General features: G+C 36.7%; 9 protein-coding genes and 20 long non-coding RNA genes across 29 annotated transcripts; 17 read left to right on the forward strand and 12 right to left on the reverse strand.

Moving 5' to 3' along the window:
* Positions 1-33: 33 nt before the first annotated feature.
* On the reverse strand, positions 34-816 carry aal1. Its single transcript, NR_150418.1, has one exon. It is a non-coding gene; the product is annotated as a non-coding RNA (long non-coding RNA).
* Positions 72-882, forward strand: SPOM_SPNCRNA.401. The gene has a single exon (NR_150798.1). It is a non-coding gene; the product is annotated as a non-coding RNA (long non-coding RNA).
* Positions 883-1,568: 686 nt separating this feature from the next.
* Positions 1,569-2,738, forward strand: ctu1 (cytosolic thiouridylase subunit Ctu1). The gene has a single exon (NM_001021975.3). It carries the CDS (start codon positions 1,591-1,593, stop codon positions 2,596-2,598), a length of 1,008 nt encoding a protein of 335 aa, NP_596064.1. The 5' UTR covers positions 1,569-1,590; the 3' UTR covers positions 2,599-2,738.
* SPOM_SPNCRNA.5717 lies at positions 1,610-2,049 on the reverse strand. The gene has a single exon (NR_195068.1). It is a non-coding gene; the product is annotated as a non-coding RNA (long non-coding RNA).
* erv41 (COPII-coated vesicle-associated protein Erv41) lies at positions 2,626-3,893 on the reverse strand. The gene has a single exon (NM_001021976.3). It carries the CDS (start codon positions 3,867-3,869, stop codon positions 2,868-2,870), a length of 1,002 nt encoding a protein of 333 aa, NP_596065.1. The 5' UTR covers positions 3,870-3,893; the 3' UTR covers positions 2,626-2,867.
* Positions 3,033-3,456, forward strand: SPOM_SPNCRNA.5718. Its single transcript, NR_195069.1, has one exon. It is a non-coding gene; the product is annotated as a non-coding RNA (long non-coding RNA).
* Positions 3,894-4,036: 143 nt separating the features above from the next.
* SPOM_SPNCRNA.402 lies at positions 4,037-5,318 on the forward strand. The gene has a single exon (NR_150799.1). It is a non-coding gene; the product is annotated as a non-coding RNA (long non-coding RNA).
* On the reverse strand, positions 4,405-5,946 carry SPOM_SPNCRNA.1532. Its single transcript, NR_150420.1, has one exon. It is a non-coding gene; the product is annotated as a non-coding RNA (long non-coding RNA).
* Positions 5,947-6,013: 67 nt separating this feature from the next.
* tkt1 (transketolase) lies at positions 6,014-8,468 on the forward strand. The gene has a single exon (NM_001021977.3). It carries the CDS (start codon positions 6,155-6,157, stop codon positions 8,210-8,212), a length of 2,058 nt encoding a protein of 685 aa, NP_596066.1. The 5' UTR covers positions 6,014-6,154; the 3' UTR covers positions 8,213-8,468.
* A 169-nt stretch (positions 8,469-8,637) lies between these two features.
* hmt2 (sulfide-quinone oxidoreductase) lies at positions 8,638-10,567 on the reverse strand. The gene has a single exon (NM_001021978.3). It carries the CDS (start codon positions 10,111-10,113, stop codon positions 8,734-8,736), a length of 1,380 nt encoding a protein of 459 aa, NP_596067.1. The 5' UTR covers positions 10,114-10,567; the 3' UTR covers positions 8,638-8,733.
* SPOM_SPNCRNA.5719 lies at positions 8,740-9,608 on the forward strand. Its single transcript, NR_195070.1, has one exon. It is a non-coding gene; the product is annotated as a non-coding RNA (long non-coding RNA).
* On the forward strand, positions 9,720-10,100 carry SPOM_SPNCRNA.5720. The gene has a single exon (NR_195071.1). It is a non-coding gene; the product is annotated as a non-coding RNA (long non-coding RNA).
* Positions 10,313-10,644, forward strand: SPOM_SPNCRNA.5721. Its single transcript, NR_195072.1, has one exon. It is a non-coding gene; the product is annotated as a non-coding RNA (long non-coding RNA).
* Positions 10,535-13,019, reverse strand: rpc25 (DNA-directed RNA polymerase III complex subunit Rpc25). Its single transcript, NM_001355779.2, has 5 exons — positions 12,597-13,019; positions 12,394-12,480; positions 12,074-12,342; positions 11,257-11,939; positions 10,535-11,210 (listed from the first exon to the last, which is right to left on the reverse strand). The coding sequence occupies exons 1-4, from the start codon at positions 12,802-12,804 to the stop codon at positions 11,892-11,894; spliced, it is 612 nt and encodes a 203-aa protein (NP_001342773.1). The 5' UTR covers positions 12,805-13,019; the 3' UTR covers positions 10,535-11,210; positions 11,257-11,891.
* Positions 10,764-11,443, forward strand: SPOM_SPNCRNA.5722. Its single transcript, NR_195073.1, has one exon. It is a non-coding gene; the product is annotated as a non-coding RNA (long non-coding RNA).
* On the forward strand, positions 12,203-12,556 carry SPOM_SPNCRNA.5723. Its single transcript, NR_195074.1, has one exon. It is a non-coding gene; the product is annotated as a non-coding RNA (long non-coding RNA).
* On the forward strand, positions 12,704-12,909 carry SPOM_SPNCRNA.5724. Its single transcript, NR_195075.1, has one exon. It is a non-coding gene; the product is annotated as a non-coding RNA (long non-coding RNA).
* A 480-nt stretch (positions 13,020-13,499) lies between the features above and the next one.
* SPOM_SPNCRNA.5725 lies at positions 13,500-13,833 on the reverse strand. Its single transcript, NR_195076.1, has one exon. It is a non-coding gene; the product is annotated as a non-coding RNA (long non-coding RNA).
* A 145-nt stretch (positions 13,834-13,978) lies between these two features.
* hbs1 (translation release factor complex GTPase subunit) lies at positions 13,979-16,086 on the forward strand. The gene is made up of 3 exons (NM_001355780.2): positions 13,979-14,137; positions 14,192-14,245; positions 14,289-16,086. Exons 1-3 carry the CDS (start codon positions 14,098-14,100, stop codon positions 15,971-15,973), a joined length of 1,779 nt encoding a protein of 592 aa, NP_001342767.1. The 5' UTR covers positions 13,979-14,097; the 3' UTR covers positions 15,974-16,086.
* SPOM_SPNCRNA.5726 lies at positions 14,068-15,208 on the reverse strand. The gene has a single exon (NR_195077.1). It is a non-coding gene; the product is annotated as a non-coding RNA (long non-coding RNA).
* On the reverse strand, positions 15,381-15,989 carry SPOM_SPNCRNA.5727. The gene has a single exon (NR_195078.1). It is a non-coding gene; the product is annotated as a non-coding RNA (long non-coding RNA).
* mam1 (M-factor transmembrane transporter Mam1) lies at positions 16,039-20,120 on the reverse strand. The gene has a single exon (NM_001021982.4). The coding sequence runs from the start codon at positions 20,067-20,069 to the stop codon at positions 16,059-16,061; it is 4,011 nt and encodes a 1,336-aa protein (NP_001018819.2). The 5' UTR covers positions 20,070-20,120; the 3' UTR covers positions 16,039-16,058.
* SPOM_SPNCRNA.5728 lies at positions 16,798-20,496 on the forward strand. Its single transcript, NR_195079.1, has one exon. It is a non-coding gene; the product is annotated as a non-coding RNA (long non-coding RNA).
* On the reverse strand, positions 20,424-21,730 carry SPOM_SPNCRNA.1533. Its single transcript, NR_150421.1, has one exon. It is a non-coding gene; the product is annotated as a non-coding RNA (long non-coding RNA).
* On the forward strand, positions 20,792-21,473 carry SPOM_SPNCRNA.1534. Its single transcript, NR_150422.1, has one exon. It is a non-coding gene; the product is annotated as a non-coding RNA, possible alternative UTR (long non-coding RNA).
* Positions 21,731-21,917: 187 nt separating the features above from the next.
* On the forward strand, positions 21,918-24,287 carry SPOM_SPBC25B2.03 (zf-C3HC4 type zinc finger; the record flags this gene model as incomplete). The annotated part of the gene is made up of 2 exons (NM_001021983.3): positions 21,918-22,067; positions 22,347-24,287. The coding sequence occupies 2 exons, from the start codon at positions 21,918-21,920 to the stop codon at positions 23,859-23,861; spliced, it is 1,665 nt and encodes a 554-aa protein (NP_596071.1). The 3' UTR covers positions 23,862-24,287.
* mtg1 (GTPase Mtg1) lies at positions 24,221-25,365 on the reverse strand (the record flags this gene model as incomplete). The annotated part of the gene is made up of 2 exons (NM_001021984.3): positions 24,221-24,655; positions 24,747-25,365. The coding sequence occupies 2 exons, from the start codon at positions 25,363-25,365 to the stop codon at positions 24,288-24,290; spliced, it is 987 nt and encodes a 328-aa protein (NP_596072.1). The 3' UTR covers positions 24,221-24,287.
* SPOM_SPNCRNA.5729 lies at positions 24,291-24,506 on the forward strand. The gene has a single exon (NR_195080.1). It is a non-coding gene; the product is annotated as a non-coding RNA (long non-coding RNA).
* SPOM_SPNCRNA.1535 lies at positions 24,738-25,502 on the forward strand. Its single transcript, NR_150423.1, has one exon. It is a non-coding gene; the product is annotated as a non-coding RNA (long non-coding RNA).
* Positions 25,503-25,513: the final 11 nt, after the last annotated feature.

Consider the following 25,513-nt stretch of genomic DNA (forward strand, 5'->3'; position numbering starts at 1 on the left):
CAATGTCAATATTTTTTTTTTCTGTAAATAATCGTGATTTTTATTCATGGAATACACTATCACGACAACATGAATGTTTTTTGAATTTTTCCTTTAACAAAATTATAAGAAGGGTCCTACATTCTTGAGGCTAAAATTTGTTTAACCAACTAGTCGAGATACTGTTTTGCCATTTTAAATGTCGGATCTGTAAGTCACAAATAATGTTTCTAGACCTTAAATTACCTTGTTTTTGAATGCTGGATTAAGAAACTAGCAGACCACAAACACCAAAGGGAATACGCGTTACGGCTTAAAAGTTAGCTGACTTGGTACTGTTTTCTGTAATATATTTTCTACCAAAATTTAAATTGTAGAATGCGACTTCTCAAAAACATCAAAATTCTTTAGCAATGCCCATTTATTATTACTTCGTTTACTGTAGGCAGCTTCTCGGCTGTGTAAATTTCGGAATTAAAAGTCTGCGTGGCAAAAAGGAAGTTTTCACGAATCGAGCTTGTAATTAATTAGAGCACACAGTCGCTAAAATAAGTAAAGCCTTCAAAACTACCGGGTGTTAATTTTCTATAGTGGGAAATAAAACAAAGTCTTCAATTGTTCATCAAAAATCGCACCTATTAGGGTATTTGACACAATTGAGCATGGGTATACAGACAACAAATATGTAAAAAAAATAAAAAATAAAATAAATAAATAATAAAATTATTTATGATAGCCAATATTAAATAAGCAATTTTGAGAGCAAAATTAATTTCTCAGAATATTAAAAAAGCAGCGCCAACAACAATTTCACAAGCAAGAGATGACAATGTTTCATACAACCCCATTTATAAGTTTTTATTATTTGTACATTTATCATTTTACTTTTTACATTTGTTTTAACTAGGAGTTTCTCGAAGATTTGATTCACAAACAAATATTTTGGGAGAAGGAGCTTGATGCCACTGCTTATATCATCAGCAAAATCAATAATTGAAATAATCAATTTGTGTTTGTTACCGTTTAATATATAATATAACAACTCGCTACTTCAAAAAGTCTTTATTTTATTAAGTTGAAATTTTTTGTTTTATACAAGAATTGTATACGTTCGCTTTATCATCATTAACAAATTTCTAATAGGATAGTTTGTTATTTTTAGATGATGTAGTGAATTGAACTTAACACTAAGTATCCAAAGATTCATGAATGTTTACTTACACGAAAACTCCAGGGCGTATATCCTGTTCAACCATCATTGCACTGTTTATTATTATTATTATTGTTATTGTTATACTTCTCAGTAGTTTAAATATTTACGAATTGCTAACTTGGAGTTTTTCTGCATTTATGTTCATATTAAGGCTTATAAAAAGATGATTTTCTAGAAATTCTATCTCCGTTTACTGTATCATCTAATATATTTGACTATGAATGGGGGTTTACCCTATCAATCTTCCCAATAAGCTACGATTTATCATATAATGTATAGTAACACATTACGTTAACTGCTTTAGCGAAAAATGTGGTATTTCAATAGAATTTGTCAAGGAGCTTAAAAAATTCCTCTAATGAAATTTCAAGTTTTTAACAATTTCATCTATATTAAAGATGTCAAACAAGCTTTGCCAGCTTTGTAACGAGAGACGACCAGCATTAGTTAGGCCTAAAACAGGGCAGAAAATTTGTAAAGAATGTTTCTACTATGTTTTCGAAACCGAGATTCACAATGTAATCATTGAAAACAAATTATTTGTCCGTGGAGAGCGAGTTGGTATAGGTGCAAGTGGAGGAAAAGACAGCACTGTATTAGCGTACGTGATGAAATTGTTAAATGAGAGATACGACTATGGTCTCGAGTTGTATTTAATTAGTGTGGATGAAGGAATTCGTGGATATCGGGACGATTCACTTGATACTGTTAAAAGAAATCAGCAGCAATACGGTTTACCTATGAAAATAGTCAGCTATGCTGATCTGTACGATGGATGGACCATGGACAATGTGGTGGCTCGTATTGGAACGAAAAACAATTGCACTTACTGCGGAGTTTTTAGACGTCAGGCTCTGGATAGAGCAGCACTATCCCTCGATATCCATCATTTGGTTACAGGACACAATGCTGATGATATAGCAGAAACAATTTTGATGAACCTTTTGAGAGGAGATGTCGCGCGTCTTCCTCGAAGTACGGAAATTACTACTCAGTCAGACTCTTCTCCAACTAAACGTTCAAAACCATTTAAATACTCATATGAGAAAGAAATTGTCCTTTACGCTCATTATAAAAAACTCGACTATTTCTCTACTGAATGTACCTACTCTCCGGAGGCTTTCCGTGGTACTGCTAGAGCAATGATTAAACAGTTGGAAAATATTCGCCCTAGTTCTATTCTTGATATTATTTATTCCGGTGAGTCGATGCAATTGGCATCTTCTGTGCAGGAGCAACTTCCACAACAGACTACATGTGAGCGTTGCGGGTTTATATCTAGCAATCGAATTTGCAAAGCATGTATGCTACTTGAAGGACTTAATAAAGGGATTACTGGTCTCGGTTTGGGAAGTGATCGTAAAACTAAAAAACTTCAATCACAAATACCGGCATGTGCCGAGTAAACTTTGTCTTACTTCAAAAGTTAAGGATTTTGGGAAACGGGTGTGAATTCGAAATGTTGGTTATTTTGTTTATATTTAATTAATTAAAAGATTGGAACTGTCTTAATATACAAATTTTGTTTCTTTTACATGAATTCGAGACGTAGAACTATTAAAGCAGGTCATTAAAAGTTTAATGGCGTATGTAAAGATGCACATGGGATGATATCGAAAAAGAAAAACGAGAGAATACCCAAGTAGACAAACGACCTTTTAAAAAGTAGAAGTGCTCATTCAGTTTCAGATTTCCCTAACAACCCGAGCATATCAGCCTCAGATGTAGAGCGGTGAGCTCTACTACTGTAAACTCTCTCAATCCAGCTGGCGACAGTTATCAAGCCACCAGAAATTGCCAAAATACGAAGGAGTGTGCTGGCAACATTCGGGTGTTTGTCAACAACACGAACTGCTAAAGGTTCTAAATCGTAATCGATAAATATTCCTGGGGGAAGAGAACCGAATCCTAGCTGACGAACGACGGAATTTTCAGTTAAAGAGTATTGATTTGTCTCAAATGAGCGGAAGGAAGATTTGTAACTAGTTGGCAGAACCGAAAGGTAATATTGAAATGCAAACGGATGATCATTTGCATGACCATAGTGACCATCAAGAGCGTTTACTAACGCAGGATAATACTCACCAAAAGACAGCTCTTCAATATAGTGAGTGAAGTTTAAAGAGTGAAAGGGGATATTCGATCTTCCATAACCCCATCCAGGAGCTGTAATATGAAGTTGTCCATTAACCCGATTTACGACCAATTGGCCGTAAATTCGACAAGCTGTACCACTTCCAGGTTCAGCGTTATTTTTCTTCCTGAACTTTTCAGTTCTTGCCCATCGTAAGCCAGCATATCGATCATTCTTATATATGGTTGAGCTTGTAGGCATATCTTTGATAAAGGCTTCTTCGAGAGTAAGAGCTTCAGTCGCTAAGACCAAATCCTTTGTCCGGTCGACTACGTCTATTCGTAAATTTGAACAAGGCATGGCAATTGTAATGTCAATATTAAGGTCCATTAATTCGGACACTGAATCATATATAAACAACTCTTGCTCACGAATTCCGCGGATATACTGCACGCATTGCGAGAAGACAAGTACCACGATGAGAACGCTAAGTAGGATTGTAAAGAAGCCTCCTCTCGAAGATGATTGTCTCCTATATTCCTTAGAAAATTTTGGGAACGCATCGAAGGCCCGAATGTTAGCAGGAACCCTGCTTCGAAGCATGTTGTCAAAAGTGGTGGAAGTCTTGGTCAAGGAGCATGAGGAGATCAGGTCCATCAAGACTAGACGTCCCAGCTAATTAGCTCTTAGGTGAAAAGAAGGAATGACAATAAGCACACTGTACAATGTAGGGAAAATAAAAGAAATTGTAAATGTGCTTTTTTAGATATGGAGTAATAGATTTTTTATGAGCATGAAAACGCAATAACACAGGCCAAAAATTTTTTTGCTTAGGTTAAAGCAATAAATAGTCCAAAGATGGATTGGTAGAAATATCGTTTTCCTAAGCAAAAATTCTTGTGTGCAAAGAGCACTGCTTCATGTTGGGATCCATGAGGATCCATTATCCAGTTGATGCACTCCTATCTTCTATCTCCTCTTACAAATATTTTAAATTTTTCTCTAGCAACGGACAGTTTTTACTACAGATGTTCTACGAAGCAAGGCTCATTTTTCGTAAACTTAGACGGGTTTGATTCACTGAAGACAAATCCCCACTCAGCTAACTCTACGAAAATTAGCAAGAGAAAGAGGCAATAACATGGTTTACAGAATTAACATTATTAATCGCAACTAAAATACACACAATTGTTTTAATGTATTGATCGGGAGTATTAAATTCTACTAATGTGATTCTATGTGGACATGCTTCAAAACCATCAAAGCACAGCATACCATCGTCTGCTATACCTAGTTATCTTGGTTCAACCTCCTTTGTTGCACTTGGAAACTGCTGCTTGAGGGCAACCTTAATACACTGAATAGGGTTGTTCGCTCAAACCAGCAAAAGTCTTTTCATGCACGTAGACTGACATTGTTGAACTCATATGAAACCCTAACGGTCAGGCATGCACGATGGTACAGAAAGCCCCGCTAGAATTGTTGTCATAGAATGATACAACCTCAGTCTAAGTTTGAAAGTTTAAAACTTTCTTACTACTCCCCCACATAGGAGGAATTCTCCCACTTGAAAATCTGGGGACTAAGTCTTATGACTTATAAGTAGATGGGTATCCCACTCAGGACCGCGGCTCCCACTTTGTCAATAGCTAGGTGAGGGTGATAGAAATAACATCTAGGTAAATAGTAGTTATAATGGTATTAGCTTAAGACACACACTCTCTGATACACAGTGTTTCATAGCCAGCATCCGTGATCCCAAACATTCCTAGTTCAACTTTCCATTCTATTTCGGATCACAGTATCCGTTTTTGGAAAAGCTCATCATATAAATACAGCGACTTGTTAATTACAAGTTTCATAGCCAAACATGAACAATCAATCAATCCCGCATGAAGTTTGAACAACGATTTATTCTTCATACGGCAGTATGAAATTTTTTGCTTATAAAATGCTTTCAATCAACGTTTTACAGTAGTTTGTAATCCATAATACTTAGCATTCCCTAAAGGTAGAAAATACGCAGAGTTTTTTTAAATTACTAGTGAGTTGATATACCATTGAAATTGTACACCCCAAAACGATTTTCTATCCTCTCACTAGTATACATGTACTATGCATCCTAATGACCGTTCATCCCATCCATCTATTTAGCACAACACATTATCTTACTATACTCTATGATTCCTTCCTTGTCTATATCTTAGTTCATCTTTGTTTATCTAGTTACCCCACTTAGGTCATTTTATCCCATTTACTTCTTTTGTCTCATGGCAACCTGATGGAACATAGCAGAACGTTGTGGGACCTTTTAACCTGGTTTACAAAACTCAGTTGTACGAACCAACGGTAAAATTGAGTGGAAGGCCCGATTTCCGATCTTGGAGCTAAGAGAAAGAAAGATGGGTTTTCATTGTTTTGCAAGCCATTTTACGAGAGGAAAGCATTATTTTTTTCTCTTTTCAGAAGAGTCGGATTTTCATGGAGAAACGACGTTGTTCAGCAGAAAATCAACAAAAACTGCACACTCTAATTTTAGTTTTGCATGAAGCATGCTTTTCCTCGGAAACTTTAAAATTGTGTCTGGAATTAGTGAGTGCAATCATTGATTGCGGACAATGTGACATTCCTACTCACCTGCGTGGTGACGCTGAGTTTGTTAGGTAACAATGGTTCGAGTCATACTAACAGCGGAATTTTTTTTGGTCAAGGTATATATAGCTAGGGGCCCCGCTACTCCCACGATCACACCGCACCCAAATACTGGAAATAGGGCTAGCGAGTTTTTGTCGTAAGGATTTATTTTCCAGTCGATCTCTTCAATCGCTTTCTTCATATTTTACATTAGATCCCTTTAGTTGGATACTCAAACTCATAAAATCTTCAATATGACTTCTTCCTCATATACTGATATCGATACCCTTGCTATCAACACCATCCGTACGTTGGCTGTTGATACCACCGCACATGCCAAGTCTGGTCATCCCGGTGCCCCCATGGGTTTGGCTCCTGCCGCTCACGTTCTTTTCAGTCGTATCATGAAGTTCAACCCTGCTCACCCCAAGTGGTTGAACCGTGATCGCTTCATTCTCTCTAATGGTCACGCTTGTGTCTTACAGTACATCATGTGCCACTTGCTTGGTTACAAATTGACCATTGAAGACTTGAAGCAATTCCGTCAAGTCGGCAGTAAGACTCCTGGTCATCCCGAAACTCATAACCCTGACCTCAACATTGAGACTGGTGCTGGTCCTTTGGGTCAAGGTATTGCTAGTGCTGTTGGTCTTGCCATTGGCAAAGCTCATTCTGCTGCTGTTTACAACAAGCCTGGTTTTGACCTTTTCTCCAACTACACCTTTTGCTTCTTGGGTGATGGTTGTCTTCAAGAGGGTGTCTCTTCCGAGGCCTGTTCCTTGGCTGGTCACTTGAAGCTTAGCAACTTGATTGCTGTTTGGGATAACAACAAGATTACCATTGACGGTGCTACCTCTATGTCCTTTGATGAAGACGTTGAAAAGCGTTTCGAGGCCTATGGCTGGAACATCGTTCGTGTTGCCAACGGTGATACTGATCTTGATGGTATTGAAAAGGGTTTCCGTGAAGCCATGTCTTGCACTGACAAGCCTACTTTGATTAACCTCAAGACCACCATTGGTTACGGTTCTGAACTTCAAGGTACTCACAGTGTTCACGGCAGTCCTCTTAAGCCTGAAGACTGTGTTCATGTCAAGAAACTCTTTGGTTTCGACCCCACCAAGACTTTCCAAGTTCCTCCCGAGGTTTATGCCTACTACAAGGAGCGTGTCGCCATCGCTTCCTCTGCTGAAGAAGAGTACAAAAAAATGTATGCTTCTTACAAGCAATCTTACCCTGATCTTTCCAATCAGCTTGAGCGTATCTTGAGCCGTAAATTCCCCGAGGGTTGGGAGAAGCATCTTCCTGTTTACAAGCCCGGTGACAAAGCTGTCGCTACTCGTAAGCTTTCAGAAATTGTTCTCGATGCTCTTTGCCCTGTCTTGCCTGAACTTGTTGGTGGTTCCGCTGATTTAACTCCTTCTAACTTGACTCGTTGGGAAGGCGCTGCTGATTTCCAACCTCCTTCTAGCAAGCTCGGTACCTATGCCGGTCGTTACATTCGTTACGGTATTCGTGAGCATGGTATGGCTGGTATCATGAACGGTTTGGCCGTCTATGGTCCTATCATCCCTTACGGTGGTACTTTCTTGAACTTTGTTTCTTATGCTGCCGGTGCCGTTCGTATGGCTGCCTTGAACAACAGCCGTGTCATTTATGTTGCTACCCATGATTCTATTGGTTTGGGTGAGGACGGTCCTACCCATCAACCTATTGAGACTTTTGCTCATTTCCGTGCTATGCCCAACATTAACTGCTGGCGTCCCGCTGACGGTAATGAAACTTCCGCTGCTTACTACAGTGCTTTGACTAGTGATAGCACTCCTTCTATTTTGGCTTTGACTCGTCAAAACCTTCCTCAACTTGAGAACTCTACTATTGAAAATGCTCTTAAGGGTGGTTATGTCATGTTGGAGAACAAGGAGGCCGATATTACTCTTGTCGGTACTGGTTCTGAAGTCTCTCTTTGCATTGACACTGTCAAGACCCTTGAGACCGAGTACAACTTGAAGGCTCGTGTCGTTTCATTGCCTTGCTGGGAAGTTTTCGAACAACAACCAGAAAGCTACCGTCTTTCTGTCATTCCTGACGGTATTCCTGCTATGTCCGTCGAGGTTTGGGCTACCAATGGTTGGAGACGTTACGTTCACGAGGCCTTTGGTATGCACACTTTTGGTGACTCTGGCCCTGCTCCCAAATTATACGAGAAATTCCATTTCACCACCTCTGGTGTTGCTCAACGTGCCAAAAAGACTGTTGATGCTTACAAGGATATCCCTTATATTCGTTCCCCTGTCCGCCGTGCTTTCTAATTTAGTAGCATTTTTTCTCTAGATTCTTTTAGGATTGATTTGCTGGCTTAGAATTCAATTCGTGCGGAAGGAAGTAGTTATGAGTGAATTGTGTTTTGTCTTTATTTGAATGTAAGTCTATAAATGTGAGCAAAATATGAATGCATAAATATATATATTTTTGTATATATGATATTCGACGATATAGTTGGAATTGTGAGTAGAGTATTACAATAATTTTGCATCTACTTTAGTCAATGTAAGTGCAGTTTACTGGCGTTTATAGTTGATGTATTACAAACTATTTTTATTCATATTTAAAATTAGAAGTAAAAAGTTGATATTTATTTAATAACTTTATTCAAACATTCACAGACGTACATAACTTTAGAGTACTTAATAATCAACACTGTTTTTCTAATCAAAGATAAACCTAGTAAAGGTATGGTAAGGAAAGGGGGTAACATTCAATTATATAAGGGTTGCTACTAAATCATGCCTAGCAGATTGCATTATTTTACGCAAGAAAGATGATTGAATCTTTAATTAACAGGAAAGTGAGGAGGAATCAAACCTCTGCTGCCATACCACTTACCATTGCGGACGGCGAAATTCCAGTAAACAAAAGGAAAGAAGTCCTTCTTAAGGTGATAAAACATGCGACGAGGTACAGTTTGGTCAAGGAAACGAGAAAAGCGACCGAAAGATTCTTTAGGTTCTTGTTTGTACAAGAATTCGGCCAAGATAAGCTTACCATAGCCAGTGAGTAGCGGGCATGAAGTGTAACCATTGTATGATGCAGTTAAATTCTTTCCATTAACGAAACTCCAAAGATTGTGGACCATAACAGGAGCTTGTGCAGTAATGGCAGCGTAAGTCTTACTAGTTGGCAAACCACTGCAATCACCGATAGCGAAAACATTGGGGAACTTGGTCGATTGTGTAGTAGATTGATCAACAGCAACAAAACCAGATTTATCAGCCAAATCACTCTTTGCGATAAACTCATGAGAACGCATAGAGGGGACGGCATGCAAAAGATCAAAAGGACGCTCGAAGAGAGAGCCATCGTTTAAATTCTTAAATACGGCTTTACGTTCAGATCCCTTAACTTCAACAAGCTCATCTTTATAATTAATCTTGACATTGCGATGTAATTGCTCATTTTGGCGAAGAAGGGCATCAGAATAGCGCTTAACCGAGAAAAGAGTAGGCATACCAGTGTAGAAGGATACATCAATATTGGAACGAACTTTATGACGACGCCAATAATCTTCAGCCATCCACATAATCTTTTGTGGAGCGCCGGCACACTTCAAGACACCGCTGGGTTGAGTAAAAATGGCATTTCCAGACTTGGTTTTTTCAATCCAAGGATAAACAGCGTCAGCATATTTTTCTGAATAGATAGTAACTACAGGGGTGTTGGGGTCATCCAAAGCCTCAGTTAAACCCTTGATTCTGCCAAAGTCAGTATAAATACCAGCTGCCATAACCAAATAATCATAGCTAATTTCTTGACCACTTTGAGTAACTATTTTGTTTTCACGAGGATGTAAGGATTTAACAAATTCAGGATGGAGTTTAAATTTGTCAGCAGGAACCAGGCTAGCCAATTCTCGTCTGGTCTTAGCAACAGAACTCAATCCAGCACCAGTCAAAGTCCAACCAGGTTGGTAATAATGATACTTGGCACCATCCACAATACCAATTTCACCGGGTTTGAGGGATGTATCTTTGCCTTGGTCATTGGCAAAGCGGTATTTAGAAAACTTGTTGTAAATTTGATGGGCGACGGATATACCAGCGGATCCACCACCAACTACTAAAACCTTGTGATGGGTAGAGGCGAATCGAGCCAACATGGAAGCGGACTGAAATGAGCCGGTGACCGACTTGATTGTTGAGTTTAAGGTCAACATTTTTAGTTGCAAAAATGCAAAAGAGAAGTGTTTTTTTAAAGGTAAAGGAAAAAAAAAGGAGGCAAAAAGTAGCCTAATAAAACACAAGAAAACAGAGGTTGAGCGGAAAAAACGCGTTTAAAATTTCAAGAATTTAACACCTCAATAAGTAAATCAGGAGAAAAGGAATTTTTAAAAAAAAAATTTTTGATTACAATATCAAAGAATGTAGTCAAACAAGCACCACCTTTCAAGTGTACTAGAATAAGTGCTAGTCTGTTTTGACTCAAGCGAAGTAAAAGAAAAAAAAAAATTTTTTATTTCTTTTATATGCACTCTTCAATGTACTTTAATTGTTCAAGAAACAAGCACAATTTAGTCTACCGGCTGTCGTCTAAAAAGAATGGTGTAGTGTACAAAATAGAATTAACGGAAGACAAGCCTATGTAGAAAATATTTGCAAATACAGTCGACTAATCAGAATTAGCAGCATAAGGTGTTTATATTCAGTCGATAACTCACGTCAGCTCCGAAGGCGTAATCGGTTACGCAATTTTGTCAAGTGCTTGCGCTTTGCTTGTGATTCCGAAATATGTGGCATAACTTTATTCATTTTAGGGGCAAATCACGTGGATTTGCTAAGTTTCATTAAAGTTTGTAAAGCAAAAGCTATCGAGGCTTAAGGAACTCATAAAAGCTGCTTAATGCATGTTTCCGTAAATTAATAATAGTACTAGAAGTAAGAAAGTGAATGATTTTGTGGGTATGTGTATTTTTAATTTTGCAAAAATATTCGTTTATCCCTAAAGTAGTACAGTAGCCGAAAGAATCCTTTATAACGTCCATGCATTTGTGCACAAATACAACAAAATTAGAAGTTTGTCAAATTGCTGTTGGTCATTTTCAAATAGCAAATAGCAAGGCGCTGAAATGTTAAGGTTGCTATTTTCTGACATATAACGAAAATCGGCTGTACTAAAGAGTAACGTGGGTTGGCGATGGACATTCTTTGCTGAAGAAGCAAACATTGTTCATAAAAAGTAGACTGATATTCTATTATGCTATAAAATGAATCGGCTCTTTTGTGTAATTAATTAAATTTTCCATATTCGGTAATACTACTAAACATTAGTATACACAATACCAAAATCAATCAAATCATACATAGCATGGATCGTTTGTTTAACATTGAAAAATTCCTTTACGCAGTGCGGAATCTTCAGTTGTTAGATTGAATATAAAGTTTTAGAACATATGACTCTTTTAACCAGATTAAATTTAAGCTTGACATGAAAGTACCTTTATTAAAGTAGCCCCCTGTTAGCAAATACCATGATCATCCAAGAAGGTAAATTTTGAAGAACGCCGTTTTCATAACCATTATGTGTTGCTGTGCAAAGATGTAAACAAACTGATTTTTCGATACAATAATATACCTTTAAATAGAGAAAAGCTAAAAAAAAAAAAAAAAAAAGAAGTAGTTGATTTATAAATAACCCTTTTTCACTAAAAGCAACCTTTAAGTAGGACATGTCTAAAAACAACACAGGTATCTCCAACGAAATAATAAAACCCCAAAAGGTTTGTGCAAAAACCTTCGGCAATGAAATTTATAAGACGGGATGAATGTACAGAATAGAATTGCAACCATTTTCTAGACCACGTGATTTTTGGGAAATTTTGGTGATGCATTAGATGAAGAAAAATAGAACATGAATGAAAGTCTACTTATACAATTTGGAGTAAATGATTAATTGATGCTTTTAAATTTTGTTTGACTTTGATTCGAATCCAATAGCTCATTTCCACCAAGCAGGAATGCCCAGTCCATCACGAGAACAGGAAGCCTAAATATATAGTTAGTAAATTCTATCGATTTGAGAGAAGCAGAAAATATTTTCTTGTATACTAGCAAATAGATGGTGCACCCTTCATAAATAATGACACAAGTTTCGCCCTAAACATAAAAAAAAAAACTTACAATCAATGTATATGGGGATACCGATTCCAATGCTTCTGTGCCTGTAATCGCGGTTGCATTTTTATTCCTCTTAGGTGAAATATCAACAAAGTCCTCAGATTCTATTTGAAAGCGTATTTCTTCATCAATGTCAAAATACAATTCGGTTCCCTCTGAGCCGTCCTCCCCTTCAATTTTCCATACCCAGGCACGCTCATCCGGACGAAAGACACATGGATCGAAAAGCATATCTTTCGGAATGAAAATATCGTCAAAAAAGCTAATAGTTACTGGGAGAAAAACATTAACAACAAGCATTTAAACAAACACATTTAACATACCCCGAATACCTTCTTCACTGCACGATTTTATTTTTCCCAGCATTACTTCACCTCGAAAAGGACGAAAGATTATAAGGCGGAAAACCACTAATCTAATTAGAACCATTTAAGTTTTTCTTTTCCACTGAATCACTATCCTGACAGCCTTTCGTATTGATAATGCGAATTGGCATATGAAATAAAGTGAGCAGACTTATACTTACCATTCATGTATGAAGAGCCATCTCCGTATTTAATTATTCCTTCCCCAATTTTCAAAAAATCATAAACGCAAATAGCCAGTCCAATGTTTTGTATCACTTTGTTAGCATACTTTTTATGGATTTCTTCAGCCAGTGCTTCCTTTGTAGGCTTCCAAAAATTGGATGGATGGATGCTTATAATGTCTGAAAACCGACTCAAGAGAAACATAAATAATAAAACGGCTATTACTCGTAGTTTTTACCACCTTGTAGAAAAAATCTTTAACTTGAATAGAACGATAAATAATTAGAAATACAACAGTGGATCACAATCCAATTTAAAAATATTTCTTAACCTTTTGGTCAACAACTTTGCATAAATCAAAAGGAACCTTTCAAAAAAGTAATTTAACTGCAAGCCCAGCTTTCTTTGCCAGGTCGCGTAAAAATATGAATACGAAGATTATGTTGCATACCAGACCATTCATGGCGAGTTAACGATCTAATGAAAAGCGTGTTAAACGACTTAGCGAGGCCAGTGAAGTTTTAGCGCAGTAGCTTTAAGACAAATCCATGAAATATTGTTTACAATTGAAAAATTATAATGAGTAGAAGTTTCAATCGCTTATTCAAACATACAAATTTATTACAGAATTAATATAAATTTTAAATAGTTAAAAGGATGAATATAACAAGATTGTTGAGTGTTCTGTCGATATACATGCTCATGAGCAGTTAAGAAGTAAAAACAAATAATTAATGAAAGAATTCTTTGAAAATCGAACTACTAAATAATTTTTTAAAATTATTAGCTATTTTAGCTTTTTTTTCTATTTACAAATTCTAGCATATTTGTAAATAAACATTTTTTGTTAATATCTATGAGCAGTATTTAAAGATAAAAAAAAGGAAAATAATTAATTAAATATTGCTGCAAACATATCTAACGAGAGTATGGCATACTAAAATTTCCTGAAAATTTGACGATTCTGTTAACTTTAATATTGGCATAGTTTAGAAAACTTAAGTAAATCATTTTTTAGTCATTAAAAAGTTAAATATTTCATTTTGTTACATGAACGCCAAAATTTTTGAATTTAATGTTTAACAACTTTTGATACTTGACACTACAAACAGACTTATGTTTTCCCTACTCTTACTCATCCGAATTCAATAGTTCATAAAACATTTGAAGACAATGAGAGAAATTTACTATATAATGAATAGAATGGGTCCGGTCCGGCTTAATAAAAGGCATCCACCCTAAAACACTCAGTTGTTACAGTTGAGAATTTTTAACAACTCTTGTTGCAGCACTCAATTCAGTATAGCGACATTGCTAAAATTCGCTAAAGCTGCTGATGATGTATGAATATTTCCAAGAATTTACTCTAGAGCAAAGTGTCAAATGCCAACTTAAATATTATACATATATTTATTATTTATCAATAGAAACCATTTTTTTTAAAACAAGAAGTATTTATTGGTTTCTGACTTTTGGCAAAAATAACAAATTCAAAATATGTCGAGGCATCGTGATGTAAAAAATCTTGATCTTGATGGTTCGTACCATTTGATATTGTAATAGTTTGTATTTTTTTTTAACGTCTTTCTAGATTATGAACTCGACGAGGAGCCAGGAGAGGAAGAATTGACTGAAGAGCAGGAAGGTTAGTAAATGATTTCTTAAAAATATTAACGAACAATATCTAGAGGAATTCAGGTCTGCTGTAGCCACAGTAAGGGAGACATTATTAGGTGTTCCTATTTCAGAAAAAGAAATTGCCGATACAGTTTGGTACTATTACTTTGACGTAGAGAAATCAGTCAACTATCTTTTGCAAAAGGCTAGTTCCAAAGCTGGAGCTAAAGAAAAACAGAATACTGATTCCCAAAAAGAAAAAAAACAGAACAAATCGAAAGAAGCTTTAGCGGATGCCAAAGATCCATTGGATGAATCTTCTAATGGTATTAAAAATTTAAGCCTAAACAAAAATGATGAACCAGCATTTCAGACGAACGGTGAAGTAAAGATGAAAAATTCCTCCGAAAGCGATAACCAACCGGAGAAAAAGAAAATTAAAAAGCAAAACCCGACGGATCTAGTATCTGTTCCCGAAATATTTGAACAATCCAATCCTAAACCCGTGGTTCACTTAGTTGTTACAGGACATGTTGATTCGGGAAAGAGTACTATGCTTGGGAGAATAATGTTTGAGTTAGGAGAAATCAATAGTCGGTCAATGCAAAAGTTGCACAACGAGGCTGCCAATTCAGGAAAAGGTAGCTTTTCGTATGCTTGGTTGTTGGATACAACCGAGGAAGAACGAGCACGAGGTGTTACAATGGATGTTGCTTCCACCACTTTCGAGAGTGATAAAAAAATTTATGAAATTGGTGATGCGCCAGGTCACCGGGATTTCATTTCAGGGATGATAGCCGGCGCATCTTCAGCTGATTTTGCTGTGTTAGTTGTCGACTCCTCTCAAAACAATTTTGAGCGTGGTTTTTTGGAAAATGGACAAACAAGGGAGCACGCCTATCTGTTGCGAGCCCTTGGAATCTCGGAAATAGTTGTTAGTGTCAACAAATTGGACCTTATGTCTTGGTCGGAGGACCGTTTCCAAGAAATAAAAAACATAGTTTCTGATTTTTTGATCAAAATGGTTGGATTTAAAACCAGTAATGTACATTTTGTACCTATATCTGCGATTTCGGGAACTAACCTTATCCAAAAAGACTCATCTGATCTTTACAAATGGTATAAGGGTCCCACTCTTTTGAGCGCCTTAGATCAGCTGGTTCCCCCTGAAAAGCCATATCGGAAACCGTTGAGACTAAGTATCGATGATGTTTATCGTTCTCCACGTAGTGTTACAGTTACCGGGAGGGTCGAAGCAGGTAATGTTCAGGTCAATCAAGTTTTGTATGATGTTTCTTCTCAGGAAGACGCATATGTAAAAAATGTGATTCGTAATAGTGATCCTTCTTCGACTTGGGCTGTTGCTGGTGATACAGTTACATTACAGTTGGCTGACATTGAAGTTAATCAACTTCGTCCTGGGGATATACTATCAAACTATGAAAATCCTGTTCGTAGGGTAAGATCATTTGTTGCTGAAATCCAGACATTTGATATTCACGGTCCAATTTTATCAGGTTCTACCCTTGTCCTTCATTTAGGTAGGACTGTGACTTCGGTATCTTTAAAAATTGTTACAGTTAACAATAAACGTTCGAGGCATATAGCAAGCAGGAAGCGCGCATTAGTTCGTATAAGTTTTTTGGATGGATTATTTCCTTTATGTCTAGCAGAAGAATGCCCTGCTTTGGGAAGATTTATTCTAAGAAGAAGTGGTGATACGGTAGCTGCTGGCATTGTTAAAGAATTATGTTAAAGTCGATGAAATTATGCACTTCAAAACTATTAGACAGAATACTATTATTATTTCATTAAATAAATTATTAACTTAAAATTCATCATCACTCAATCCATTCACCGCGGTGTATTAATTTCCAAAAATGTGTATGTCGATTCATTAGTTCATCGAAACTGCCAGATTCCTTGACAATTCCAGAATCCATTACAATGATCCTGTCTGCCAATTTCATTAATGAGGGTTGGTGTGTAATTATCAAAACTGTACAACTCAAGTTTTGAATTGTTTTTTCTAGAAGAAGGCTTGACTTGCTATCTAAAGCAGACGTACATTCATCCAATATTAAAAGTCTGGGGTTCCGTAGAAGAGCTCTTGCAAACGCAAGGCGTTGGATCTGACCACCGGAAAAATTTTTGCTAAATTCAAGCAAAGGAGTATCTAAGCCGTTAGGAAGGTTTTGTATTACCTCAGTCATGTAAGTTTTGTCAAGTGCATCCATAACAGAATTAATATCTCTGTCAACACCATATAGCAAACTCTCCAAAATTGTAGAACCTAGAAGATGAGGTTTTTGATCTACAATGGCAACCTTTTTAAGCAACCAATTAGTATCGATGTTAGTTAGCGGATACCCATCAATGTAAATATCCTCTGAAGGGTAAGTCTTTCTCAATAGTTCTACCAAAGTAGATTTTCCAGATCCAGAAATTCCAACAATTGCAACCTTTTCTCTAGCTTCAATAGACAATGATACATTATTCAGCGCTAAGTGGTTACGCTCGGAGTCTGGGTATGCAAACGATACTCCATCGAATTCTATTTTTCCTACAAGAGGAAATTTTAGATATCCACTTTTATGAAGATTTCCTGGCTTCAATGAACTGAGTTTCAGAACTCTACTAGTCGCGATTCGGCTAGCTGATACATTGGGCAAAGACATGATGCAAGTAGAAGCCATCAACAATGTAAAAGTAGCCAAAGACAGCACCTGGACCATTTGTTCAACAGTATAAAATTCTTTGGATATAAATATGGAAGAACAATAAAAGAGAAGAGCTCTGACAAAATACAAAAGAGAGTTGTTAATAGCAAACCCAAGACTAGTCCAAAAGGCTCGCCTTTTGAAAGCTTCCCAGCTTTTGCGCAAAGAATTTTTATGATTTTCTCGAAAAAAAGATAGCACCGAATATCCTTTAATTGTATCCAAATTGACGATCGTTTTATGAAGGATAGAGGTAGTCGATATTACAACATCTTGACACATCCGCTCAGTGCTGACATATATATATGAAAACATTCTGGAAGTCAGACATAAAATTGGGCTTACTGCAACCAGTACAGCAGCCAATCTCCAGCCAGTTGCGAAAGACCATGCTATTCCAATAATCGCCATAGTAAATGCAATAAAAACCTCCTCAATGAGAGAACTAATCATGTTTCGCATATCACTGATATTGTTAACAAGTATTTTAGATAACACGAGTGGATAATTTTCGATTTGATCGAACCAAGCTTGATCCTGAGTGAAAAGTACTTTAACAGCTAATAACCGGTAGTGATCACACCAAATTTTAGCAGATATTGAAAAAATATAATGACTAAAAAAATAGGAAGCCCCCGATCCAGCAGCAACGACCAAAACCATTGAAGACCAAAATGCTACTCCAATCGATGGATCAATTTGCATAAACAAATTTAAGCACTTTGAAATAACGTAAGCAAATATAGGAACACTAGCACCTTGTATCAAAGACGTGAGCAAACCAAGAAGAAAAAACCACCTTAGCTTTTTGACTTTCCAAATACTCTTAAAGATTAATGTTAACGAACATGCATGCTCTTTGTCATCAAATAAATGGAAAGTTTGGTCTACATTCGTTTCTTGAAAGGATTCTTTTTCCATACGCAACTTCCTTTGCTCAACAATTTTTCTTCGCGACACAATTGTAGGAGATTCTATATCGGTGAATGGAGATTCTAAACTGGTGAATAATGACTCTCTGGATAACTGCGAAAAACTTTCATTGTAATTAATCCAATACTTTTCAAGCAGTGATTCCTCATTTGGTAAAATAAACGGATTATCAGCTTCTTCCTTCAAAACCTTTTCATCGATTGATACATTGTTTTCAAAATCCTCAAACAACACCAATTCCTTCCTAGCGCATCTCTGTATTAAATGACCCTTATCTATCACCAAAACCAATTCATCGTTGTTAATTTGAGACATATCGTGAGTAATTACTAATGTAGTTTTTCCCTTGCGATGAGCTCGAATAGCATCCATGACGAGATTTTTAGTGATTGGATCAAGAGCGCTAGTTGGCTCATCAAGTATTAAAATCTCCGTGTCACGAAGCAAAGCTCTAGCTAATGCGATTCTTTGCTGTTGACCTCCACTAAGCGAAGCTTCCTTACAAGGTGTATCATAGCTTTGATCAAATGTAAGAGCAAATTCGTCAACAAGTGCCAATCTGCAAACTTCTTCAAAATCTGACTCGCTAGCATTTTCATTCCTCATAATAATGTTCTCACGTATAGTCATGTCAAAAATGACAGGTTGCTGACACACCAGTGTAATAGTAGAGCCAAGGACATGTTCATCTATTTCTTCCAAAGGAAAGTCATCCAAATATATATTTCCGTAAGTTGGAGAAAAGTAACGCAACAAAAGACTGATAAAGGTACTCTTACCAGAGCCACTTGGACCAATAATATGTACCAACTCTCCAAAAGGTATGAACACAGACACGTTAATTAAACTAAACAAGTTCTCATCTCGAGAAGGATATGCAAAGGAGACATTATCAAAGCGAAAACCTCGTTCAAACGATATGCTTTTTATTTTAGCCGCTGAACGCTTCGCAGCCTCTATAGGATCATGGCTTTCACATAATGTTTTAATAAAATGAGAGCTAAATTTTCCTTTAATCAAATCTGGTATAGCTGGTAAAATTTGCTGTAATGAGGAAGCCACTGATAAACAAGAGCCAAAAACAGTAACGACTTGCCCCACATTTACCCTTTTCGTTGTGGCCAAATGATTGCCAAACCAAAGACCTTGAAAAAAGACAGAGTAAAGAAAAAATTGTGAAACTCCTCCTTGAAATGCATCTAAGAAAGAGAATCTCAAAAAAGATTTACTACTAGTACTGCAGGCATCTGCAAAGTATCTATACTCAGTGTCCTGCATAGAGTGAAAGATAACTGTTTGGATCGCAGATATAGATTTTTCTAAGATGGAAGCAGCCTTTTCTGAAGACTTCCTGTCTTTTTCATAAGCTGAGGATAAAAAAGAATTGATGAATCCAACTACTAGAATAATGATAGGATAGGATGCTAAAACAACCAATGTAAGAGACCAGCTATAGCGAAAAGAAATGATAAGACAAGATAAAGAAATAGCTAGGTTTTCCGCAATATGAAACATGGGAAGACTAATTGACTTTTCGTAAAATTGTATGCATCGATCGACTGAATTGACTAGCCCACTTTTGCTTTCCGTTAAAGAGTAGAAAGTTGAGGATTTGCTTGATAAAACGTGAAAACATAATGATCGAGCTCTCTTTCCAGCAATAGCACTCAAATATTGCCATAGAAAGCGAACACCAAAACTAAATACGCAAGAAGCAAGACCAAATATCGTGATTAATAGAGAATTAAAGTTAATAAGAGAGATCATTTTGCCCAGTGTAATTTGCGAGGTTGCATACTGTGAGAGAGCGTCAAACACCTTGCCGGTCGTCCAAGTCATCAAAGGCTCTAAGGCAGCAGAAAGACAAGTAAAGATGAGAGTGCCAAAAATTAAAGGAATATCAGAAAAATGAAATAAATAAAAAAAATCAGACCACGAAGAGACGCCTGCAAGCTCCTCGGTATGTTGAAATTCATCATCAACAACAGTAGGAATATTCAACAATGCATCTTTACGATCTGAAACAGGAAATGTAGTCGAACAAGGAGATTCTTGACTTCGAAGTGTTTCTAAAGATTTATTGGTGATACTAAAGTTGTGTTTCTTTTCTTCAAACGAAGATTTTTGTGGTGAATAGGAAGGAGGGTCAATGGATGCGTGTTCAAACTGAGGGAGTGATAAATCTGAATGAATGTGCATTAAAAAACAAAATCCAAAGAGTGATTCTTTGCCAAAGAAACCGCACCGAATGGTGTCTGAAGAGAGGACAAGCCCTTCATTTTGTATGGTGGACAACAATGGAGAGTACCTAACAAAGGCCCATTGTGTACTCAGCACAATGGGAAATATCCCTTTGATAGAAGATGCAGAAGTTAGATTACAATAAAATAAAATATAACAAAGGAACTAAATTTATAAAAAAAAAAGAATGAAAGGAACAACCTCAAAGTAGCTCCCGAAAGTTACGAAAATGAATGACAAGTGGTGTACTCGTCAAGGTGTAAATAAATAATAGCAGTTCTTGATTGCATGCTGACACGCTTAAGTTGGATAAGTTAGTTTTAATTTTATATAATTATCTAAACTAAAACAAAATACTTTATTTGGGTACTAACATGGACATCTTATGTGCTACAACCGTCCAAAGATGGAATAAGCAAAACTTCTTGCAAATCAACCTATATAAGGTGACCCAAGTCGTTGAACGGATTCGTTTGTTGGAGGACCACCTTGGTAAAAATATAGTAATTGGTTGTCCGCACCATACTTGTAAATGGGGTTAATTCTTTGTCAACAACAATGGCACATGTACGAATGAACACGTCAGGTTATTGATTCGGTAAGCCTTAACATTATCTTCAGAAATCTGGGGAACGGACAAATGTCGATTACCCCAAACTTTTGAAACATCCGAAACCACACGAAATACCCAAACGGAAAACTCGTGAGGATTAAGCTTCAACAAGTTTCGTTAAAATAGTTATAGAAAAAGACGGGGTATGCCTTTACACGGTACCGCATCGCACGGAAACGAGGAGAAGAACGGTAAGAACCGTAGACGGAAGCGGAACTTAGCTCACCTTACAAGCCTTTGCAAGGTCGTCAGTTACAAATTTTCTGTTGCTAAGTGCGAATAATGCTCACCTTCTGCTTCACTTTCATATCTGAAAGAGCTATGCGCTTTCAATTTGTTAATAGAATTAATTTAAGTCGTACTCCGTTCCGTAATATTTGATTATACATACCAAATGATTTTTGCGCTATTTCCAGTCTAGACGGGAGAAGCTTACTGAGCATCCTTTACTTTAGTGTAAGGACCATATATCGGGAAACCAACTCTTCAACCTTTTATCCGGGGTGCTCAAGGCAAACAAATGATATATGTGGGTAACGGATTTGGTCATAAATTATGCAAACGGCACATGCTGCCTCGGAAGATCACAGGACTAAAAATTTACTTATAAAGGAAGGTCAAGTAACGCGGTATATTTACATTAAAAAAATTTTTTTTCGCGGCTATATTGTGCCAGTTGTTTGCTTTCGATTTCTCCTCTTTTCATCCCCCAACAACATCTTTCAAAAAATTGTAAGTAAAAGGGGCGAGCTATCGATTGAAATTAATAGGATTTCATTTTGAATTAGTAAAATCAAAATTGGTTGATCATATCAATCAAAATCATTGCCTTGACTGTTCGTAATCGGCTTTCTCCCGTACCAACAAACCATTCTAATTTGTTTATTCTTTCCTATTGAAGCGGAAATTTCTTGAAACTTTAGTGCACGGTATTTGTTCTATTGTGGAGCGTTACGTAGTTCTCTATATTTCATTATCTTTTTTCACTACCTCTCTCTACTTTCTCATCGCCATCTGCATACATCAGTTGCGAATCACCTTTTTTTTAACAAACAGCGACTATCCCAGGACGCCGTACATAATTACGCAAAGCTCGTCTGACGTGGCGGGTATTTTACTCTAGTTGTAAATTTGCAGTCTCGCAGAGTAACTTTCTCTTAGCCAAATAATCATTGATTTTTACCCTTTCCAATATGGGAAATACAATTGGGAAAGAAAGGCAAGAAAATGATGAAGAATTGATTCAGCATTTGGTTCAACTGGTTGATGGAGGCTTTCTTGACCCCCAAGGTGTCTATTCCTCCGCTCCGGCTTATAAAACCAACATTGTCAGAAAGCTAATGGTATGATCTTTTTCATCCTTTTTTCTTTTTTACTGCAGAAAACGAACATTAGTTAATTAGTGTTTGAATCGTTTTTAATCAACGTTTTGAACTATAAGATGCAATTTCTAAAAAATGTGTTTACTTTTGTTTCTAATCAACCATTTTTTTCAAAAGTAAAATTTTTTTTTTTGGATTTTGTATTTTCTAATGAACTATCGAAGTTACATGCTAGTAAATCTTAATTTATTTCAGTTTTGTTTGAAAAGTTTTTGTGTTTTCTTTGCTAACATGTTTTAGTTGGAACGTCGGCTTATGCCTTTCTATAAAGGATTGGACTCCTATAGCAAAGATTGGCCTGCTGACAAAGTCGTGGAAGTTGTCGAAAAAGCCCTTGGTCCTCATAAATCGGCACTCCTTCATTGCGCAATCCGTCAATCTCGCAGTCTTTCTGTTGGAAATACCAGATCCCTTAAGCGTGATTCTCGAGGCTCATCTGACCACCTCCTCACCCGGAATAGATCCAATTCTACTCCTGGTAGTATTTCCGCTGATTATCGCACTACAGCTATAACGACTATCTATGCTAATGCTATGGAATGTCCCATTTGTTTTTTGTATTATCCTAGTAATTTTAACTATACTCGCTGTTGTGCTCAACCCATCTGTTCTGAATGCTTTGTTGAAATTCGACGAGCAGAACCACATTTACCTACTGTACATGCTAACGAGCCTACTCCTAACGAGTTTGATCTGATTTCGGAACCTGCTAAATGCCCATATTGCATGACTGAGCGGTTTGGAGTCATATACAAGCCAAACCCCAAGTTAACCCCCTTTTCATTTAATAATAACCCAGATACTCTACCTAGTAATATAGCTCCGATGGGTACTTTGTCGAAGTCTTCTCTGCCTCTACATCACATTCCGTGGCCTCCTAATCAACATATTAAATTCGCGCATGATGATAAAAATGTTGTCAGCACTGATTTCATTCATCCGGACTGGCAATACAAGTTAGAGAGGGCCCGCCGTCGTGCCTTGCGAAGAGCTGCTAATGCTACTTTACTTAATTCCCATTTGCTGGAAACAGGTCCGGCAAATGCAAATGCAAATCATAATACTGATCTATCTCATGATCCCACGTCTCATGGTGGTCCGAGACGTACTTTATCCAGTCGTCGTCAACATTATCTTGCTAATGTTGAGCAACTTATGCTTGCAGAAGCTATTAGACAGAGTTTGTTGGATGCCCAATCCAACGACTCAACTAATTCACTTCCTTCAACTGAAGTATCACAACCAGATTCAACCAATATATCAAATGAGCAAGAAATTGTTCAACCACAACCCACTCACACTACAAACGTTGCTTTAGTTGAGGAAATAAATCGTCCAGATTCTGTTGAATCTGCTATTACTGCATCATCATCTATTGATACCGGTAACGAAAACGAGACACAAGAAGTGAATAGTGATTCTCTACCGCAGTTTGTTCACCAAACCATGACACAAACCAATTTTCAAGAGTCTTCGCCATCTGTTGCTGCTGACGAGACTCGGGTTCATAATGTTGATGAATATATCGAGCAGCAAGACCTAGATGAGCTTATCCATAGCCCCATTGCCTCGACGAACCCTTTTTTAGCTGACCAGTTCGCTCGCTCTGAAACGGTCGATTTGAATGCGCACATTTGCTCTCCGGCTCTCAGTGTCAGTGATGATGGTGTTACGGCTACAAACAAAACGCAAAGCTCATTTCCTTCTGTTTATGAGCATCAGCTTAAAAGCAATGAACTCGAAAGAGGTCATTAAGTGTTATGACTTATTAGTTTTAGTCAAAAGGCAGTTGAAGTTTTTGTTGTCGTTTACTTGTTTCTTTTTTTAATGCCCCTAATTTCTAAATTATTTGAGAAGTCATGAATTTTTAAATATATTTTTGGTTTAATGCTTGTCTTAGAAAAGATATTCAAAACCTTTTTTTTTTAAAAAAACTGATTGTTTTGGAAGTGAGCTTATATTTTTACAGAAAGTAGTTAGGCAATCAGAGGCGATGTGAATCTACTGTATGTGTGTAATTCTATTATTTTTGGTTGGTTTGTTTAAACCGAAATGGGTTTGGGTTCCGATTATTTAAATTATTGATGAAAGCTTTACTAGTTCTTGATGCATCATAATTATTTGGTTTAGTATTTGATTTAGCGTTATCAATTTTATTTGATTTTTATTATTGTTGCAGAATTATTTGGCGTTCTTCTTATTTTGCTCATTATGTAAACGTATTAGCAATTCATTTTTATCAATAGTATCCAACTGGAAACGACCAAGTCTCCCAATGCGATATTGTTGAATTACATAGTTAGAAACAAAATTCTCGTCGAAGCCACCCTTAGTTAGTTTACGAGCTTTGTAGGCAGTGTTTTGTAAAAATTCATCCACATCATTTGTCGGTAATGACCACTTGGAATAAAGACTAGGGTCAATTCTATTTAAATGAAAAAGCAAGTAGTCAACAACTGTCACAGGATGCACAATTCCTTCTTTGACACATCCTACTAAAGATAGCTTTAACATATCTTCCGGCTTAGTTATAGAAGGTGTCATAATTCCTAAAGCAGTTAGTAGATACTTTCGATAATATTAAAAGCCTTTCAAACTTGTAAAAAATTGAAAATTAAACTCAAACTCAATAGCATTTACCTGGAGTATCCAACATATAAACATCCATATCATTAAACAATCGGACAATTTCGCTTATTCGCTTTGTAACACCAGGATAATTCCCAACTATAGCAGATTTCGATTTCCGTAAAGCTACATTTCTTAAAGAGTTTAATATGCTACTTTTGCCAGTATTAGGCATACCTACAAAATAGACATAGACTCTCCCGTTAGCGGACGCTTGATCAACCAACGTCCGAATTAGTCTTAGGAGTTCCTTAGCAAAATAGGGGGCTTTGGAAACGTAAGGAGTGATAAAAGCAGATTTTTCTGGCGTTGAAGTTTCTTTGAACCAACATTCAACATTTTGAAATTGTTGTGCAAGATTCTGAATTCGGTGTTTTGATACTTTTGCCTTGGTATGAAATGTGTCAGCTAAATCACATTTGTTGTAGACAATTATCCTGTTCTTTTTATTAAGAAAGTCTTCCATAACGTAATTTCTTGATGTTAAAGGAATTCTCGCGTCTCTCACTTCAACAAATATATCATTTGAAGATGTTAAGTTTTTTAATCTCTTAAGAGTCTTATTCATATGACCAGGATACCAAGTTGAAGGCATCTGATATTCAAATGTTTGTCTTGCTACAAAGGCCATGGAATTATCGGTTTGCCGCTATAGCTGGTGAATGTTTTAGTTTTAAAAATCTTTAAGCTATCCAAAATTAATGGTTATAATCTCATAAGCTTTTTAGGTGAAATAAAAAAAGTTAAGTCATTTTGTTGAGACAAGTATTCTTAGGTGG

This window comes from Schizosaccharomyces pombe (genome assembly GCF_000002945.2).
Source record: "Schizosaccharomyces pombe strain 972h- genome assembly, chromosome: II".
Taxonomy (NCBI): domain Eukaryota; kingdom Fungi; phylum Ascomycota; class Schizosaccharomycetes; order Schizosaccharomycetales; family Schizosaccharomycetaceae; genus Schizosaccharomyces; species Schizosaccharomyces pombe.